Source organism: Podarcis bocagei, assembly GCF_964188305.1.
Source record: "Podarcis bocagei genome assembly, chromosome: 4".
Classification (NCBI taxonomy): Eukaryota; Metazoa; Chordata; class Lepidosauria; order Squamata; family Lacertidae; genus Podarcis; species Podarcis bocagei.
Genome location: NC_138128.1, coordinates 40,397,243 through 40,418,673, shown reverse-complemented (window position 1 = coordinate 40,418,673; position 21,431 = coordinate 40,397,243). Strand labels below are relative to the sequence as shown.

Below are 21,431 nucleotides of genomic sequence, written 5' to 3'. Positions count from 1 at the left end.
AACTTTGATTTTTATGCTCTTAACAGGGATTGAAAGCGATGGGGGTACAAGGTTAGATTGAGCGTGGTGGTGGGCTCGATATGAAATTGATTAGGGTCATCCATGTGAGCAGCAATGTCCTGGATGTGTAGTTTTAAGCATTGGATCCCAGATTTTCTTTATGGTATCAGCAGAGGAAACTATGGATCTCAGGGATCTTGCATTTAAAGATCATGGAAAACATGAAATTTTTACTGTGTGTGCTGAGATGATGAATTGGTAGAGGATACATGTAAAAATATTGAGAAACCAGAAAGGCCTGTGCCCTCAGCTCATGCTTTTGACCAGAGCTATGATGTGCTGGTGGATTTATTATATTATTGTCCAGTCTGCTTGGGTGCCCTTCCTGATAATGCCACTCAGGGTTCAGTCAGTCTCTCCATCTCCTCTGTTCTCCCCTGCCATGTTGTCTCCCTCCTTTCACCACCGTGGGAAATCAGACAGTGCATTTGGCCATTCATGAATGAAAGAGAAATCAAAAACAAACACATCATATTTATAAATGGAGACAGACCGGGTTGGGGGGACTTCCTGTCTGAAGTGACAGGCAATCTGTGGGAATGAACAGTGTTTTCTTTACTACTATATTAATAATTATTTACATAGCTCAGTTAAGCCTGCAAAGGTCTTTATTATTGCTCATTCATGTCCACCAGAACCCTCTGAGCTAAAATCATTACTATGTTCATTAGGCAAGAACCAAGAGCCCCCACAGAGCATAGCTATAATTTTGAAGACAGATCTTCCAGGCTCATGGCTGACACCCTATTTCCTAGATAACTTATTCAGCACTTGAAACATGAACTTCAGCCTATCCACGAAGAGACAGATCCACACCAAACATTTAAAGCATATTCAACACACATTTAAAGAACGTGATTTTCTCAAAAGAATCCTGGGAATTGAAGTTCCCCACAGAGCTACAATTCCCAGTACTCTTAACAAATTACAGTTCCCAGGATTCTTTGAAGGAACTCATGTGTTTTAAATGTGCATTGGGTGTGTTTTAAACCATCACAACCTATCTTCCTATATACATAAAAATCTAAGGCTTTCATTGTACAAAATGGTTTACTTACAAAACTTTTCAAAGGTTGGGTTCATGTACTTTTCCATAAAGCAGTCAGAAAAATTGCACAGGCAGTAAAACACTGCTTAGTTACAAGAGGTAAAAGTTTCTAAACTTTTGGTAGAGAAAAATGCTAGTTTCAAACTTTGTTCTGGTTTGAAACAAAAGAGGCTAGTTACAGCCATATGCTGGAACAACCATCTCAGAGCTTCTTACACACTGAAATCCTGGTGGAGATAGACAGATAACAAATGTCTTAATGCACTTATTAAATTCAAACATGCTAGAATTCTATGAGGCTGGAATCCTACAGCCTGGAGACTGATCTCAAGCAAGACAACATGCCATGATGATCATTCCTGCATAGATGTACCAAAAGCAAGTTTGGAAATAAGTCCTCACTCAGAGAAAGTGTCACTTGTTGTATCCTGTTTTTGTGTGTGTTTTAGGAAGTCAGGGAAACAGCAGTCCAGGAGGCAGTACCTGTGTTTCTCTAAGATTCTGAGATGCACCACAGTGATGGGTTGTGGTGGACAGCTCAAAGAAAGCAACAACTCAGTATGCAGCAGCTGGGGTGGGGGAGGGGAGAAGGCAAAGCCCAGGTTAGGGATCAGAAACAAAACTTCCAATATAATAACATCCTTATAGATTTAGAAATATTGAGTTACTCAATATTGAGTTTCTCAAAAACATTAGGAAGAACTTCCTGACAGTAAGAGCTGTTTGACAGTGGAATTTGCTGCCAAGGAGTGTGGTGGAGTCTCCTACTTTGGAGGTCTTTAAGCAGAGGCTTGACAACCATATGTCAGGAGTGCTCTGATGGTGTTTCCTGCTTGGCAGTGGGTTGGACTCGATGGCCCTTGTCGTCTATTCCAACTCTATGATTCTATGAGTTCTGCTCACCTCCATGTCTAAAAGGTTATAGAAGAGCTGCAAATGGTGCAGAAAAGAGCAGCCAAAATGATCAGGGAGTTGGAGCACATTCCCAATGAGGAACGTTTAAAGCATCTGGGGCCTTTTGCTGCTGGGGGGGGGGAGGAACTCTTAATTTTGTGCTTTTGGCTGTCTCTAGAATCAGTACAGCAGCTGGCAAAATCAATGTAATAGTCTGGGCTGCCTGTTCAGGGCTGGGCCCACCCTAGGCAGAGTGAAACAGCTCCTCAGGCAGCTGATTTTGGGTGTCATGAACAAGTAGCAAATTGTAGGTTATTTAACTTGTAGTCATCAATCTTTTTTTTCCTTTTTTTTTTTTTTTGCTGCCAGGCACATTAAGAAGCATTTGTGCTTCAAGTGCCAAAATAACTTGATTTGCCTTGGGTAATGCGCACCGAAACTTGGAGGAGGGGGATAATTTGCTGTTCTGCCTCCTGCAGCAATAAGTCTTGGGCCTTATTCCATACCCAAGGAAGGAAGGAAGGTAGCAGAAATGTAGCTGGATAAAACCTCCTTCAGTGAGGAGCTTGCTGGGGAAAGCAGATCAGATTTTATGAGCTCCCTAGTAAAGGACACACTGCAGTGGGTCTGGAGAGCTTCTCCTTCAGGGTGGGAAAATAGGCAGCAAACTAGGCATGGGATACCTTCGGCTCATGGGACATCTCTGAGGCCATTTTATGCAAGCCATATCCATCTGACGTCGTGGCCTAACCATCTCACACTATCTCATGCCATGTAGGTAAAGGTGTGGCTGTTGGAAATAATTGGAAGGGACCCCAAGGATCATCTAGTCCAACTGATTCTCTTCCTCAGCTTCCAGCCCCTCCCTCTATTCCTCCAGAATTTATTTATCGCACAGTAGCAAACCCACAGGGGTCCTATCTTCTGCTTTACTGGGGAGAGTCACACAGCCTCTCCAGATTTTCCAACTCTTCCTCTCCCTGAATCACATTGTAAGTGAGCCTTCTACAGCTTCATGGGGAAAGGGAAAGGATGGAGCTCATGACTGCCATTCACATTTTCATCGTTCTGTCTGGTTGAAGCCCAGACATGCTGGGAGGCTGGAAGACTCAATGGCGCCCCTCTGGAGGCTTCACCTGGGGCAGAAACCCTGGCTAGACACCCCACCCCAGCTACGGCTCTGCTTGTGGGCATTCTATAACTTCACATCAGCTGGCTTAATGCCAAGTAGGGGATAAATAAACAAAGGCAGAGCTCTCAGACAGGCAGCTGATGATGGCCAGCTTTTAGCTGATGAAAACCACATCCATCCTTGTCCAGGTCCTATCCTTGGAGCTTCTTCCACAGCCTGCTTAATTAGATACTCTCATCTAGAAAATCTATATGATGGAACAATATCGTGGCAGAAACGAACACACCTCCGTTCCTGATCCATTTGAAGAACATCATCTCTTAACGACTGCAGAATCCATCAGAGGATGCAGACGCCAAAGGAGGACCATCTATCACAGTGAATATTATAAAGCAGCTAGAATCTTGTGGCTTAGAAGAGTTTCTGGGAAATGAGGAGTTTCTTGGAATGTAACAGTGACTCACTGAAAGGATTTACCAGCAAGTAGATCCAGGTTGTTAGACGTTAACAGAGCCCCATAATGTTGGGCAGTTTGCATACTGGAAATGCATGGCGGCTATTGCTTTCATTGTAACTGTTCTCCCTACTCCTTCTATTTACTTCCAGCTAAATCATCCCCTGTGGCTGAGGAGCACTAATATTTTCTGTTGCACCTATCAATGACAAGGCTTAATTACTCTGAATAACTGTTGTAAGGATAGGGCAGTCTCCTGTTCCAGCACCAACTCTGCAGGGTAGGCTAGTATGCCTGGAAACTCATCCTAGTCCGTTCTCTCTCTCTCTCTCTCTCTCTCTCTCTCTCTCTCTCTCTCTCTCTCTCTCTCTCTGCTACAGCCATTCATCAATGTATCCAAGGCATTGTGCCCTCCAAGGCATTGTGTAGACCCAGTCGCCTAAGCCATAAGAGAGGTTAACTAGCCTTTGAGTGTGTTCAGTAACCAGTACAGCCCAGTAATCCAATTAAGCAGTTTATTCAAAGGGTAAAAAGGAAGATGAGAGGAGAAGCAGCCAGTATGCTGCTTGTGATACAAAAATACTGGCCTAAATAATCCTACACTTAATCCAAACTAACACTGCAAATTTATGCTGAATGGTCACCTCTAACAAACCTCAAGAATATGTTGCAGGTTGGAGGAATGAAGGGCAAATGACACTGTTTGCAACAGTCCACTTTGGGGGGCTTGATTGACAGCTGGTGATACCCCACCAATCACAAGCCAGTCATATTCACCAGGTAGAGGGTTGACAGCTTTTGCAAGTTGGGAGATGGCTATCAAGGCTGCCATATGTCTGGATTTCCCTGGATATTACTGGGATTTCAAATGTGGAATTTCCGAAAAGCGGTACTTTGTCTTTGATCTTAGGCAAATAAATCGGAAAAAAGCTCAACAACTTTCGGGGTGTCCTGGTTTTTACTTTTTGAAATATGGCAGCCCTAATGGCTATCTCAGTGTTGGTTATCACTGAAGTCCCCACACTCCACCTGTTGCTGTGTATTTGGGAACACTGCAGCAAGGATATGCCTGACTCACTCAGGCAGAATGGAGGGCGAGTGATTAGAGCTTTTCTCCACAGCTGGTTTGCTAATCAGTGAAGAACACCCCTCCTCATTCTTTTCCACCCATAGTGTTTATCATCCCCGTAACAGTCATCTTTTTCAAACAAAGGCAATAATTACCCACAAATTTACAATTGTTCCTTGTCAGTTACTCCATTCTTTGTTTCACCTTGGTCATACACTCATGGCCTCACCATGCCAGCTGCATGCTGCAAAATCTCTTATTGTTTGTTTGGATGTTTCTGAAAACCTGATGTGAGGCATTTTGACCATATTTGCATAATTCCACCAATGTTTTTCTAGTCTTTCTTCAAAGAGCATGAGCAAAAAAAAGAAAGAAAGATATGCTTTGCTGGTTTAAGGTGTGCTCAGGATGCACACTGTGAAAATAAAAGTTCTCCAAGTGCAGGTCCCTGGTTGTTGACAAAGGGCCAGCCTCTATGTGCCCTTAAATTCTGGTTCTAAAAATGCAAATAGCATCAGGATGGAGGGCTGGAAATTACTGGGATTACAGTATGAAGGGGGGACTTAACTCTTTCCTGAGGAATATTCCTCCTCTGAAGTTGGTATTTGCTATGCAGGGAAATCTCCCATTAACACCTAAGGTCATGACACAGCATCTAATGTATAACACAGCTCCACCAATGAAATACAATTCACATATATCAAGATGCACAGCATGGGTGGGTGTCACGATGACAACAGAACCATGAGCACATAAGAGGCAGCTGGGTGTCAGGGAACTTTTGTGGAAACAGCACTTTGCAAAAAGCAGGTATGGGGAAATTGTGGCCTTCCAGATGTTGAACTATAAGGCTCTGAATCTCTAACCCCTGGCTATGCTGGTGGGGACTGATAGAAGCTGGAGTACCATAGCCACAGGTCCCCCATACTTGGCAAAGAGAAGCACAAGCAGCCAAGGAGAACAATGAAGAGCAGATTATTGACATTAATGTATCCTTAGGTGTCTTGCTGTACTCCAGTCACAAGCGCACATAGGAACTTGTTCCAGCCCAGCAGTTATAATGGAGGCTAACAAGGACTGTGGATGCCAGGGGGTGTACCAGTGAGAGTGAGACCATACCTTACAGCAAAATTCCTGAATACCCACAGGGTTTACAATTGTAGTCATTCTCAGGAAAACTCAATCTCTCAGTGGCCACTGGGTCCGGGGACAGTGTACTGATGTGCTGTGTAGCAGCAAACAAGCATAACAGCCCAGAAGGATGTCAAGCATTCTGGTGGGGATCTGCCTCTTTTCCTGCCTCTGTGTGTTGCCACTACTCCCACAAACACCAGGAAAGGCCTTAAGCAGAAGAGTAGGTGGGCGCTGGGGGGAACTCATGAGGAGAGTACTTGAGGATTGGTGTGGGAGGACGAAAGCTGGGAATTTTTCTTCAGTGCAAATTTTAACCCAAAGTGGAAAAGAATTTCAGGGTGTTAAAAGCTCAGCTCTTGTTTGAATTTGATCTGCATCCCTTGTGGAAAAAATTCAGTGCATCTCTTGCCTTAGGCCCTTATCCCCTCCTGAGTCCTCATGGAACTCAATTTTTCACAAATGAATTTTGTCCATTGCTTTTATCCTGACAACATTCTGTTTATTTTTCTTCCATGCCTGTTATTAAGCCCTCCTGTTTCACAGGGCACTTCCAGATTTTCAGTATTTTCAGGTGGGATTCAATCACCTATCAGCAAATCCAGTTTGTGCAATTAAAGTTGATTTGGAGGACTTGTGTAACAAATCTGCTTCTTCAAAGGATTGAAATTTTGATATAACATTGTCTAAACTCCTCACAAGCAAATCAAAATGAATGTCCTAACTTCTCTAAGAACTAATTAAGATGAATGCTCAGTATTCCAGGTCACCTGGAAATGCCCACAGTTCTTCAAAAAACCAAACATAAACAGCAAAAATAAACTTTTAAAAACCATTGTGAATTCTGCACTGACTGAAATCTTATGCCTTTCCAAAAATTTCCCAGGGGGGCTGTTAAATAGCTTTTGGAAGACAGTCTTCAAAACAAGTTAGCTAACATGTTCTTTTCAGGCTTTTATATATACTTCAAGATGATGGCACCATCGTGTGGTCATTTTTATTTTCTTTCTTTTTTACTGTTAATACTGTAATGGACAAATTAATCTCTGTTGTTACAATTACTATTTTAACCTCATGTAACAAAGTAGATATTATTCCAACAGACACATCTTCTTGTGATCCAGATGTAAATATGGAAGGGGACACCATGGTGTAACTGCAATGGCTGACTTCCATTTCTCTCCAACACACTTTGCCATATGAAAACTGGTTTTTGCTGCTCAGTTTATTGTTGCTCTGACACCGCCCCCCCAAAAAAACCCCTATAGGAATCCCTGTCTCTCCACACACACAAGGAGGCACCCATTTAAATTCCCCTACAATACTTCTAGTGCTTTGGTTGCCTTATTCCAGCATAATGCTTATATCAGGGTCCCAGAGGATTGAAATGGCAGGCACCACCAGCAATAGTTGCTGCTAGACTGCCCTCTCTGTCTGCCCTCTCTAAGTCCAGTCAAAGGTGACTATGGGGTGCGGCAGTGGCGTAGTGTGGGTTGTCAGCACCCGGGGCAAGGCAAGTAATTTGCGCCCCCTAACCCATGGATTTGCACCCCCTAAACCTAACCCCCAGATGTTGCGGTCGGTGTGGCCGCACCCCCTGCACCCCCCATGCTACGCCACTGGGGTGCGGCACTCATCTTGCTTCAGGCCGAGGGAGCCAGTGTTTGTCTACACGCAGCTTTCTAGGTCATGTGAAGTGGAACACCATGACGGAAGCCAGAGCGCACAGAAACGCCGTTTACCTTCCTGCCACAGTGGTACCTATTTATCTACTTGCACTGGTGTGCTTTTGAAGTGCTAGGTTGGCAGAATCTGGGACAGAGCAACAGGAGCTCACCCCGTTGCACGGATTTGAACCGCTGGCCTTCTAATTGGCAAGCCCAAGAGACTGAAGTGGTTTAGACCACAGCGTCATCCACATTCCTGCCAGGATAAAGGACCCACCTAGGTGGTGGGATGCTGAAACTCCCCACCTGGAATTGGCACCAGCACCATGCAGTATATTTTTTTCTTTTATTTAACAACTACCCTGTAGAAGAGTACTGGTGACCTCAACAGCTTGCTTAATTTTTAATTGGTCCTAATACTCATATTATGCAACTATTGCTGTTTGGATATCCCCACCCCCCCAATGGACCAACAAGGCTGATTACTTTAATCAACGATGATTAAAACCAGAGCAGCACAAAAGCTGCCGTCTGACAGAGCTAGCCCTGGGTAAAAGACATATAAATGGGACGAGGAGGACCATAGATCAGGGACGGAGCTCAAGCTTTGCACAGGAGGCAGTGAGGACCACCAACTAGGATGACTTTCAGAGGATTAAAATAAAAAAATTCCTTCCAGTAGCACCTTAAAGACCAACTAAGTTAGTTCTTGGTATGAGCTTTCGTGTGCATGCACACTTCTTCAGATACACACAGATACTAACTTAGTTGGTCTTTAAGGTGCTACTGGAAGGAAATTTTTTATTTTGACTATGGCAGACCAACACGGCTACCTATCTTTTTCAGAGGATTGGATAAATTAACGGAGCACAAGTCAAGCCTATCAATGGCTATTAGTCACGATGAAGGTTACCCTCGTGCAGAAAGTCTGTAGTTTGGTCCCTTGCACCCCTACCCCGTGTCCCCCCCCCCTTTAAAATGGATTAGGGAAATGTGATGAGAAAGACTCCTGACTGCTTTATGCTCTTGGAGTGCAAGCCCAAAATCCCAACTTCAATCCCATGTGTGTCTCCAAGGAGGTAGGGCTGAGAAAGAAAGACTCCTCTAAATCCTTGAAGAGTCACTGAGCTAGACGGATCAACAAGGGGGAGACTTGGCGCAAGGCAGCTTCCATCCCGTGCAATCATAATGCTGTGTAAACCTCCCAAGTCACTCAATCCGATGGCGCGGCGGGCTTCTGCTCCTTTTTTCCGCGCGCGAAAGGACAGGGCGCATCGCAAAAATACCGGTACAGTAATCTGAACAGGGAACGCCTGAACTCCCAACGGCTGCTATCGCCGCTGATGCAGCCATGATGAGGGGCGCCAAAGAGCCTTGTGGGGAGAGGGAGAGCGCGCGCGATTGGGCGGCACCTAGAAAGCGCCTTGCCAGCAGTAGAGTATCATTCGCGCTTCGGCGCGGTTGTGATGGTTACGGCTTCCTTGCGGGAGCGCGCGTTCCCTCGGCCCCACCTTTCGGGGGGAGCTGCCTTGTTGTCCCGCCCAGCGCGCGCTCCCGCCCCGTCAGTGAGGAGGGCGCGGGTGGAGACCGGCCTGCGCGCGAGAGCGCGACTGTGCGTGTGTCACGGCGGCTGTGGGTGTGTTTGTTCCCTGTTGAGCTCGGAGTACTGAGGAGAAAGAAGCGCAGTGAAAGCAGAAAAGTGTGTGTGTGTGTGTGTGTGTGTGTGTGTGTGAGAGAGAGAGAGAGAGAGAGAGAGAGAGAGAGAGAGAGAGTGTTCCCTGGCGCCAGAAGAAGAGGGAGCCTGGCTTTGCGGGGCGCCTTCTCCGCCATGGGCCGCCACCACTGCCTCCCAGCCTCTCCGCGGCCGCTTCTCCTGCTCTGCGTCCCGCTGCTCTTCGCTGTCGCCCGCGGAGCCCCCACCTCCGGGCCCGGGGAGCAAGCAGGTGAGAGACCTCGGCCTCTCGGGGGCAGGGAGTTGTGGGCGGCCGAGGCAGCCGCGGGAGTTTCCCTCTGCAGCCCCGGGCCCGCTCCTTTCCCCGCCCCTCGCCGCTTTAAAACGCCGTTTGCGCGGCTCTCCGGTGTGGACGTGCCCTTCGTGGCCCCCGGAGGGCCCGTGCGTCCTTTCTCCTCTTCCCTTTCCAAAACGGCGCCTCGTTTCCGACGAGGAGCGGCGCCGCCGGGGCTTGCCGTGATTTGTTTTATTTTGTTAGCTTTATTGCCCTCCGCGACGCGTTGCCGGGGATCCGACGTGTTTTCCTGAAAGTTTGTTTTTATGGCCGCGTACGCACGATATCTGGAAAGCCCGTTCGAAACGCAGCGATGGGAATGCGCGGGGACGAACCCTATAAACTATGGGCGTAGCCAAGGGGGGCACCTGCCTCCCCAGTCAAGTACTGTAAAGGATTGAAAATACTTAACTGAGGTTATGACCCTCCCAACATGAAGACGGCCCCCCATGTTAAAATACTTAACTGACCAGATACCTAGGTTCCCCACCCCCAAAGTCATGGCTATGCCTATGCCCTATAACCTAAGGGCTGCAATGTGAAAGGGTGCCTCAGCAATATTGCAGATTGAATCCAAGCATCATCATCATTATTATTTTAAAAAATAAAGATGGAAAACTTATCTTAAAAAGGGGCTTCTTTTTTCTCACATGAAAGGGATTTCCTCCTACCACACATTCCTGCTTCAGAACTACAGTGGTACCCCAGGTTACATACACTTCAGGTTACAGACTCGGCTAACCCAGAAATAGTACCTCGGGTTAAGAACTTTGCTTCAGGCGCGGCAGTAGCAGGAGGCCCCATTAGCTAAAGTGGTGCTTCAGGTTAAGAACAGTTTCAGGTTAAGAACGCACCTCCAGAACGAATTAAGTACTTAACCCGAGGTACCACTGTAATTTTTTACACACATGCAAGTTTGATTGCCTAAGATTTATGAAAACTGGTGACAGCTCTAAAAACTGTACTGGACTTAGCGGCTTGAGAAAGCACTGGTGTAATCAGTGTCTGGTCTCTGTTCTTGTTCGTTTGCATTCCTTAAGTTGGAACCGAAGCATTAGATTTACCTTAAGTGAGCAAGGCTGGTTTCTTTAGTCTCTGAATTTGAGGCTGATTCATTTGTTCAGTGAGCTAATGTTATGGGTTTGCCAGGCAATAAATAGTTGCAGCAAAACTCCTGATATCCAGCCATGTGATACAGATTAGTTGCTCCTTAGCACACTTTGATCTCTTGATTGTATAAAGAGTTCTATTGGTTAATGTGGGAACTTCAGATCTCTGGAGAAACTGCAAGTCCAAAGTTGGCTGTTGTAGTTCGTTCTGGGCTATTCCTTGTGTGGTCTTGGGATAACAGGGATGCCATTTCTGAATTTCATGATGTAGCAAATTGCTGTATGCAAAAGAGTTTGTTTAGGGTTAAAAATAGTGGGGTTTACCCTTATAAGCATGAATGGCATTGTTATGGTGCTTGTAAAAAGCACCATGCCATATGCTTTGCATACAGAATGTTCAGTCCCCTGTCATCCCCAGTTAGAAAGCTCATATGGTCAATGTCTAACTTAGTATAAGTTAGCCTATATTTCTGGTGTCAGTTTTCACTTGAGTAAAATACATGATAATAATAATAATAATAATAATAAATTTTTATTTATACCCCGCCCTCCCCAGCCAAGGCCGGGCTCAGAGCGGCTTACAAGCAATAATAAAAACAAGATGAGTGATTACAACTTAAAAACAAAAATAAAATACAACATTAAAATAATGGAACATTAAAATATTAAAATGGAGCCTCATTGTAGGAGAAGGAAAAGAAAAAAGAAAAAGGGGGCGGAGGGAATCAAATTGGCTCCAATCCAAAGGCCAGGCGGAACAACTCTGTCTTACAGGCCCTGCGGAAAGAGATCAGATCCTGCAGGGCCCTGGTCTCATGAGACAGAGCGTTCCACCAAGTTGGGGCCAGTGCTGAAAAGGCCCTGGCTCTGGTTGAAGCCAATCTAACTTCCTTAGGGCCTGGGACCACTAGGGTGTTGTTATTTATGGACCTTGAGGCTCTCCGTGGGGCATACCAGGCGAGGCGGTCCCGTAGGTACGAGGGTCCTAGGCCGTGAAGGGCTTTAAAGGTCAAAAGCAGCACCTTAAATCTGACCCTGTACTCCACCGGGAGCCAGTGCAGCTTGAAAAGCACTGGATGAATATGCTCCCATGGTAGAGACCCTGTGAGGAGCCTCGCTGCAGCATTTTGTACCCGCTGGAGTTTCTGGGACAGCTTCAAGGGCAGCCCCGCGTAGAGCGAGTTACAGTAGTCAAGCCTGGAGATGACTGTTGCATGGATCACTGTGGCCAGGTCGGGGCGGGAAAGGTAAGGGACCAACTGCTTGATGCGGCGAAGGTGGAAAAATGTCGCCTTGGCTGTTGCTGTGACTTGCGCCTCCATGGAAAGGGAGGCGTCAAGGATTACACCCAAACTCTTAACGGAAGGCAATGGCACTAATTGGGCCCCCGCAAGAGAAGGGAGTTGGTCCCTCATCCCCATGCTATCCCGACCTAGCCATAGGACCTCTGTCTTCGAAGGATTTAGTTTCAATCGGCTCCCACGAAACCATCCAGCCACAGCTTCCAAGCATCTGGTCAGTGTGTAAGGGGCCGAGTTGGTGTGGCCATCCATCAGTAGATAGAGCTGAGTGTCATCAGCATATTGATGACAGCCCAGCCCAAAGCTCCGGATAATCTGGGCAAGAGGGCGCATAAAGATGTTAAAAAGCATTGGGGAGAGAATTGCGCCCTGCGGCACTCCACACACCAAGGAGTGGCGTGACGACATTTCCCTCCCTAGTGCCACCCTCTGTCCCCGACCAGAGATAAAAGAGCACAACCAGTTACGGGCTATGCCCTGTATCCCCACGTCTGCAAGGCGATGGTCCAGAAGATCATGATCGACCATGTCAAAGGCTGCTGACAAATCTAAAAGGATCAGCAGTCCTGACCCGCCTCGATCCAGTTGTCTACGAATATCATCTGTTAGGGCAACCAGAGCCGTCTCCGTCCCAAAACCAGGACGGAAACCGGACTGAAATGGATCTAATGCCGATGTTTCCTCCAGAAACCTACCAAGCTGTTCAGCAACCGCTCTCTCAATTACCTTACCCAGGTATGGAAGATTTGAAACTGGGCGGTAACTGGATAGGTCTAAGGGATCTAATGAAGTTTTCTTTAAGAGTGGACGCACCACTGCTTCCTTCAGTTCCCCTGGGAATGTCCATATAGGATATGGCTATAGCATTGCTTTCGTAGTTTACCCCAGTGACCTGCATTGACTAGTTCATTTGAACTGTGTGTGGGCATAGGGACATTTCACTTCCTTTAACCCAGATGTTTCCTTGGCCAGCATTTGCGACTGAGTTGACAACATTGTACAGATGCTGGAAACCAAGATGTAATTGAGCTAAACCAGGCTGTGTCATGTGCTCAGGGTTGTTCTAGAAGACACTTGCTTAGAACTTTATTCTGTAAAGTTGATTGCTAAACATGACCTCATTAATCAACTGCACAATTGTACTGACACTAATGTCGAAACTTAATGGCATCATATTACACCTACTTTGTGTACCTACCTGAGAGCAGTTCAGCACAGCATATATATACAGGAAAATAATAGCCATACAGTAGTTTAGAAGTTTCCTCTTTGCCTGAATTTTAATGTCTAAGAAATGAATGTTGCAAATTATGGGAATGAATTTTGGACTGTTTTAATTTTCTGTCCTAAAATAGGAAGTAAATGTTTACAACCATAAGCAACTTGGCTTAGATTCCTGGCATCAGGGAATCCCACAAACTTCTACAAGTAGAGTTCAGCCTTTTTTAAAAAATAGCAAAATATATTATGGGAGAAAACTGCAGTAGTGAGTGACTAACTTAATGCAGGGGCGTGGGTGGCGCTGTGGTGTAAACCAATGAGCCTTGGGCTTGCCGATCAGAAAGTCGGCGGTTCGAATTCCCGTGATGGGGTGAGCTTCCGTTGTTCGGTCCCAGCTCCTGCCAACCTAGCAGTTTGAAAGCACATCAAAGTGCAAGTAGATAAATAGGTACCGCTCCGGTGGGAAGGTAAACGGTGTTTCTGTGCGCTGCTCTGGTTCGCCAGAAGCGGCTTAGTCATGCTGGCTACATGACCCGGAAAAACTGTCTGCGGACAAACGCCGGCTCCCTCGGCCAGTAAAGTGAGATGAGCACCGCAACCCCAGAGTCGTTTGCGACTGGACTTAACTGTCAGGGGTCCTTTACCTTTAACTTAATGCATTGTCAATTATAAACTAACACATCATTCCTCTACTCTCTCACAATAGGCTGCCAACAGTACACAAACAAAACATGTGAGGAATGCCTGAAAAATGTCACGGTAAGTAGTATACAATTGCAGAATGCATATTGTAACTTGGAATTGTCTATGAGCCTGCTGTGTGCTGTGATGTTAAAGGCCAGCCCAACCCACAACTGTTCAGGCACTCTAGAGTGCATCCACAGGGCTATGCTGTCAACCAAAAGTGAACGGTTCCAGAAACCCTGCAAATGCAATCTTGGTAGTCAAGATAACCCCACGGTTAATTGGAAGTTGTAACCATGAGCTCATATATGTTCATATTCACTTGCTTTGATATAGGCCAATTGGCTTGCTTTGATTTTATCCTTATCTGTGGGCTTGGGGTGCTGGGCTCTGAGCCCAGAAAAGGGGAACTATCTGTAAGATGTGGTTATTTGCCATCTATGCCCTATCTGGTCAAGTAAAGTGATGGAAAGTGCTGGCCAAATTGACGTATGCTGTTTGGGGTATAAAGAATGTATAAACATTTGCTTGGGCCATCTCCTTGCTTCAGTGTCCTTCCCGCATCTGTAAAGGCTGGGAGACCTGGCAGGCTGATTTGTTGAAAGACTACACCTCTCTTTTAATAAAGCTCTAGAACTGATTGCTCTGGTGCTTTTGACATCCTCCTTAGGTATCCCTGCACCAAACCATTCCCACGAGCCCTCCTTTGGTCTGGTGGATCAGGACCAGGGCTCAGCAAATACAATAAAAGGAATAATTCTGCGTGTGCAGTGAGAATGAATGCATCAAATTGTTTCTATTTTTAATGGGGAAGTCTCTTCCAGAATACAAGCTTTGTGTATGCAGAGGGAGCTGTTGGCTTAGCACAGGGGTGAGGAATCTTATTACCATTGCCCATGCTGGCAGGGGCTGATGGGGTTTGTAGTCCAACATCTGGAGGGCCATAAGTTCGCCACCCCTGGCTCAGATGCTCCTGCACTACACAACCCACTCTACACATACTCAATAGGATGGTCAGTGATACAGAAACAAGCTTGTTGTGCAAAAATGATCAAATCTTGCTTTCTCAAGTAAGTTTATAACATCCTGTTTCTTTCTATGGAGACCAGTATAATATTACATAATGCCAAATCATCCTGGGATGAATAGATATGAGGCATAGGCACCACTCTTCATTATACTGTATACTTCAAATAAATTAATTAACTAGTCCTCTTCCTCAACAGATTTAAGTTGCAAGCCTGTGATCACTTACTTGCAAATTGTATTGTGATATCCCTCTTCCAATTCTTGAAAAATGTTTCTCAGTCAGTTGCTAGTTCGTCCAACTAAAAAGAAATCACTGTTAGTTGACAATAAGTGCAGATTCATGTTTAGGCAAGGAAAGAGGGTTTGTTAAGCACAAAAATTTGAGAGTCAGCATTTTTGAGTTATGTATGAACTGGAGATACCTGAGAAACATCCAATGAGTATTTTGATCTATAATCGACCAGATGTTGCTTCTGAGCAACTTCTCTATGACCTGGACTTGAGTAGGGGTTTTATACAAGTCTCATTGTACTGAAGCATCCAGATCTTGATTTTTCTTGCAGTTGTCTGGCTTTTCATATTGGGAAAATGCAGGAAGACTTATTGCATTCAAGTCCTATTGAAAATTTAGTCAAAATAGTTTTTAAGGATAGCAGAATTTGCTGCCAGTTTTGGACAAATGCACTGTTAGTTTATAGAACTTATTTGGACTCCGCTGCCATTCCCTATAGAACTGATGAGGAACCATTTTCAGTCAAAAAGCTGCATTCCCTTCTGGGCAATTACTAAGGGACTACATGCCAGTGTGGGCAGGGCTAGAGGCAGAAGTGTGCATTTTACCTTTATACAGTAGGTTTTTCTTCTACACACATTCATGCATCACTTTCTGTTCTCACTTCAGGCAAGCAGGAAATATTATTGGAGTTCCAAGGACACATTCCAGCCAGGCAAAAATATTCGAGAGCCAGCTAAGAGAACAGTGGAGGGCTGCATTTGGTGTCCAAGCCTGAGGTTCCCCATCTGTGCCTTATAAGCATAAAAAAATTGTACTAACCACCCAGCAAACAGATTAAGCAAAAAATGGCATCTAAATATGAACATGAGGGCTTAATTTGGGAGGGGTGTGTGATGTTGTTGTTTCTATTTGACTGCACAGTCCTTTAATATGCCAGATGCACTGTTTAGAAAGCACTGCAACTATGGAGGCCCTAGAGGTGTACAGTGTATAATTCTGAGTCTTGGTAAAACCACTTCCAATTTGCTGCCTCTTTCTGTAAGTCTGAATCTAATGTTAGTCCTTGACCTCTAGGTGCTTTTGACAGGGTACCCTTTGGGTTCACTTGTGCTGATCACAAGAACAGTCTTCCTTGATCACTACAACTTTCTGCTTCTATCTGTGGCCACAGTTCATTTACTGATCTATTATAGTTCCCAGTTTCCACATAGTAATATTTTTATTTTGTACTAATCCCATGCATATGTAACAGCCAACTACATATTTTAATGTGGCTGGGATTGTTTTTGTGTGTGGACATGTTAAATGTGATCATGTGTTTAACACAATGAGTAGTTTGTCTCTCTGCTGAATTAAGGGACGCTTGCTTCAAGTACAAAGGATTGCAGTTCTAGACGAAACAAGTTTTTATGACCTTTTAAAATGACCTACATTTGATGCTTTTTTAGATGGGATTACTTGGCAATACAAAACTCAAGAGGACCTAGTGCTTCAGTAGTGCAGTGTTGGGACTAAGGTTGAAGCAGTGCTCTTGAATTCTTGGCAATGCCCTCTAGTCAACAAGATTACATAGAAGCAACATTGATAATGCTGGCATACAGTTGTGTTCCCTTCGCTATCTTTGGGCGATACCCAGCTAGTTCATTCTCAGAATAGACTGGTTGAAATCAGTGGCTTGAAGTTACTTAAGTCAACATATTTCAGTGGGTCTCCTCTAAGTATGGATATTGCCCTTCAACTTTATCCTACTCAACTGTTTTGTTTGTTTGTTTATCGGCTTGTTGTATTTTCCACCTCTTCTTTTTCCAGTGTTTATGGTGCAGCAGCAGCAAACAATGCCTGGAATATCCTGTTCGAAATATCCTCCCTCCCAGTTCACTTTGCCAGTTGAGTAAGGCCCGCTGGGGTGTCTGTTGGGGTGAGTAACTTCCAGGAATACTGCATGTGTGTCATTGGCATTGCAATTATCTTTATAAACAATTCCTGGATTGCTTCTTGGATGCAATAAATACTCCTCTTCTCAATAACTTTCTTTAATATTATTTAGGGTATTATAAGTAAACGTATCAGAAGTTTGCAGTCTCCTTGCAACATGGGCAGATCAAGTTACTACAGCTTACAAGTTGATAGAAAGGAATGGAACTCCTTTACTTGCTACCAGCAGCAAAATGTTCCATGACATTATTTTACAGGCAGAGATTTTTTCCCCTGAGTTTTTTTTCTGGATTAAACAGCAAATCATTACTGCAGCAAGATCATGGGGATTCTTTCTAGTTACGTTCCTATATCACAGCAAAGATATTAGCATTTTTAGTGGTTAGCTAGGTGTTACTAGGATAAGCAGAGTATGATGCTTCTCCCAGTGTTTTGGTAATTAGAAGGTAAGCAACTTCTGAACATGAAGATTCCATTATGCATTTTGTGTTCAATAGTTTTGGATAGTAAATGCAACTTGTCCTTAAAAAAGAAAATTTAAAGCTATTGTGGTAGCAGAAGGCTCAGCATTATAGATTTCCTATAGAGGACATTGCCCATGCAGTGGCTCATTTGTATGAAGCTGCTGCACTGAGTTTGTCCTCCATGCTTTAACTTGGCAAGTTTGCAGTGATTTGTGTAGAATAACTTTAATTTTGAAATAAATGACTTAGGCCTATTTTAAATTCACAGTTTGTTTTTTGGCAAATGGCTCACTCACTACTTTTCTTATGTTATATATTTCAGTGAATTTTGAAGCTCTCATAATTACAATGTCCGTGGTGGGAGGAATAATCCTTATTGCTCTTTGTGTTTGTTGCTGTTGCTGCTGCAGGAAAAAAAAGAGCAGAAAGCAAGTATCTGAACATGTTCTTATTTTTTAATACTGTAAATATCCTTACCTTAATGACACCCCTCAAGTTATGGCATACCTAATTATACATATCCTAAATGCTCTTGTTTTGTGCAGACCTGATAAGGAGGATGAGAAAGTTGCCAGAGAGAGAGAGCAGAGAAGAGTAAGACAGGAAGAAAGGTAAGTTGCTGTCAACCTACAGATGTTGTCAGGCCTGCTGCTACCTTCCCTTTTGATGTTAAGACCAGATGTTTGCAGAAAACATCTGGAGTAACAGACTGTTGCAGGTGCTCTTTATACATTATTCCTCTGTTGTAATACTTAACGTGTTGGCCTTGGAGGACTCCAGTGTTTATAAGCATCTGGAATTATATTGTAACCTGCTTGAAGGTCCTATTGATGAAAAGCACTTTGAAGATTCTATTGGTCAAGAGACAGGGTATAAAATTAATCTTGAATGTAGGTAGTTGGGAGCTGTCTTCTCACTAACATAATTTCCTGCCTACACAGGAGAAAAAAATGCATACAAAATTATTCTAAATTGCAAACATCCCATGACATGTTATCTTTCTTGCAGGAGAGTAGAGATGAAATCAAGGCATGACGAAATCCGGAAAAAATATGGTAAGTGCCAATGGCTAGCTGTCAAATGCATAAGATGCTTCATCTTAGTGTGCTATATATCAACATGTGATAGTTACCACTTCAACTCATTACCCGAAGGAATGGTGTCCCAAAGGGAACACCCTCCCACCAGATGTCAAAGAGAACAACAACTACCAGACTTTTAGAAGACATCTGAAAGCAGCCCTGTTTCGGGAAGCTTTTAATGTTTGATGTATTATAGTTTTAATATTCTTTTGGAAGCCGCCCATAGTGGCTGGGGAAGCCCAGCCAAATGGGCGGGGTATAAATAATAAATTATTGTTATTATTATTATTTATGACTGGCCTTGGTAACCAAGCCAAAAAAACCCTGATTGCCAGCAATCTCTCTCTCCCATCTGTTGCACCTCCACACAGATGTCCAGAAATAAACCCTGCTCCCTAAGTAAGGGTACAAAACTGACTGGAGTTTATGTTCTCTAAGCATATCATTTAACTGATTTTGCTTAAACGGTAATTTGAGTGTTGATAATTCTCATAAGCTGTCGTCAGCTTTTCCTTATTATTAGATCAGTACCCCTGACACAACAAACAATCAGTTCTGGGTTAAGCCAAAATGTTATAAAACATAATTTATTGTATTATAACTCTTTAAAATACTTGTCCAAAAACATGTTGCAAGAAAGGAGTTGTTGGGGTTTTTTTAACCAGATGCCACATTGTGTGGAATATTTGGATAGGCAAACTACAGTGGTGCCTCGCAAGACGAAAAACCCGCTAGACGAAAGGGTTTTCCGTTTTTCGATGCGCTTCGCAAGACGAATTTCCCTATGGGCTTGCTTCGCAAGATGAAAACGTCTTGCGAGTCTTGCGATTTTTTTCGCTTTCCCCCCTTTTTCTAAGCCGCTAATAGCCTTTTAGCCACTAAGCCTTTAATAGCCGCTAAACCGCTAATAGCGCTAATCCGCTAAGCCGCTAATAGGGTTGCTTCGCAAGACAAAAAAACCGCTAGACGAAGAGACTTGCGGAACGGATTATTTTCGTCTTGCGAGGCACCACTGTATTGAGAAATGCAGTTCACTAGACTTTGATCCTGCCCCCTACTTTCATGAATACTGGCAGCCACTTTTCATCACCTCCCTCGGCTACTTCCTTTTCATATTTGCCCCTCACCAATATCTTTGATCTCTGTGTTCTAACCAGATGTTATTTTTTTCCAGGTTTGTTTAAAGAAGAGAACCCATATGCCAAATTTGAAAACAACTAAAATTTCTTTTGAAAAGCCAAAGTAAGCTCTGCCAGTGCTGTCTATAGAATGTGTAGTACAGCTGCTAAAAGATCCAGTAAATTAGATGCCTTAATTGCAAATGGAAAATTGGTCTTACTAGAAGACAGCTGTTAATAAGCAGCAAGATAAACGAACAAGCCAAACATACCTCTGAAAACCAGATGGCCTAGCAGGCTGGAGATGTTAGATTTTTCTTCTTTCTGTCCTGCAGGTGTCTGTGCTCTTACATAGTATAGCATAACCTTTGTTTGCTGGTCAAATCTTGTAACAAATTTGTTCATGAAGTGGAGAGGGACAGTGCACATTTCTTCTTGTCAATCTTTTCTATGGTCAACAAATTATAGCTGTTTTTAATTGAAGGCTAGGAGTTGGGTGGTCATATCAAAAAACGAGGTGGGTAGGCTATGTGAAAGGAACATAAGCTTTAATTGTGCCACTAGCAAAAAGTGCCTAAATTGATCTTTAAAAACATTTTGTTTGCAGCACAGATGTTTTTATAGTGTGATTGTGAAGGTTTGCACTTTTATATATGAATATTACTTTTTCTTCTGGACTACGTATGCATGTTCCTTCTATTCCTTTGCCTCTTTTAAATCACTTCAACTACAGAAATAGTTAGACTGATTTATGTTAGTAACAGTGTGATACGAACACTTTACTGGTGCTGATTAAATGGCTGCTTGTATTGGAATTTTAAAGGCTCTTCTTATATTTAAGAACTTTGTACTGCTTGTAATTATCTGAAGCAATGTATAATCTTGGAAAGAATGTCCTTAGTAACCAAATCAGAAGAATGAAAAGGTTCCTTTTTTGAAGTAAAGAACCATAATGAAGCCTTGGGGTTGATTTCTGCTGCCTAGAGTAAGGCCTGCCAATACAATATTTGGCTTGATGCAATAGCCTGTTTTTCTTCAAAATAAAAAAATTCCTTCCTGTAGCACCTTAAAGACCAACTAAGTTAGTTCTTGGTATAAGCTTTCGTGTGCATGCACACTTCTTCAGATACACACTATTCTTCAGATACAGAAGTGTGCATGCACACGAAAGCTTATACCAAGAACTAACTTAGTTGGTTTTTAAGGTGCTACAGGAAGGATTTTTTTTATTTTGACTATGGCAGACCAACACGGCTACCCATCTGTAACTGTTTTTCTTCAGGCTCTTCTACGTCAAGAGTCCTATGCACTGGAGTTTCTTTATAAAGACAGATTAATAAGGAAAGTAACTTCTTATTGTTTACTGTCAAGTGGAAGAGTGGATTAAAACAAAACCGTGAAATAATGATTTGGAGGACTGGCTACACTTCAAATGTATAAAGTTTGTTTCCAAGGAAACTTTAAACACTACATTTGCCTGGAGTGAAATAGCACCTAGGTCATAAACACAGAACTTGTGAAAAATGTGGAATGATATTTTCATTTCCCCCACCCCAAAATTGAAAGCATTAGCTAGTATAGAGAAATTAAATGTCTGGTTTTCATGCCCACACCCTTCTAAAAACACACATACATATGGAGGTATATTAGTTACTGAAGTAGTAAGATTCCATTGTAATCTTAAACTTTTTATATATGTTGTCAAAGTCACAAACACATATAATACTTTGTATTCATTTAAATATCTTTACTCTTCTGTTGACATCTTAAAAAACAAGTTGAAATCTGCCGA

At 43.5% G+C, this 21,431-nt stretch overlaps 1 protein-coding gene and 1 long non-coding RNA gene across 2 annotated transcripts; one reads left to right on the top strand and one right to left on the bottom strand.

Annotated features, from left to right (window-relative positions):
• Positions 1-1,472: 1,472 nt before the first annotated feature.
• On the bottom strand, positions 1,473-7,220 carry LOC308586064. The gene is made up of 3 exons (XR_014007734.1): positions 5,777-7,220; positions 3,421-3,504; positions 1,473-1,677 (listed from the first exon to the last, which is right to left on the bottom strand). It is a non-coding gene; the product is annotated as an uncharacterized lncRNA (long non-coding RNA).
• Positions 7,221-9,000: 1,780 nt separating this feature from the next.
• On the top strand, positions 9,001-20,596 carry PTTG1IP (PTTG1 interacting protein). Its single transcript, XM_081192720.1, has 7 exons — positions 9,001-9,398; positions 13,799-13,851; positions 16,850-16,958; positions 17,762-17,867; positions 17,985-18,050; positions 18,448-18,494; positions 19,696-20,596. The coding sequence occupies exons 1-7, from the start codon at positions 9,284-9,286 to the stop codon at positions 19,740-19,742; spliced, it is 543 nt and encodes a 180-aa protein (XP_081048846.1). The 5' UTR covers positions 9,001-9,283; the 3' UTR covers positions 19,743-20,596.
• Positions 20,597-21,431: the final 835 nt, after the last annotated feature.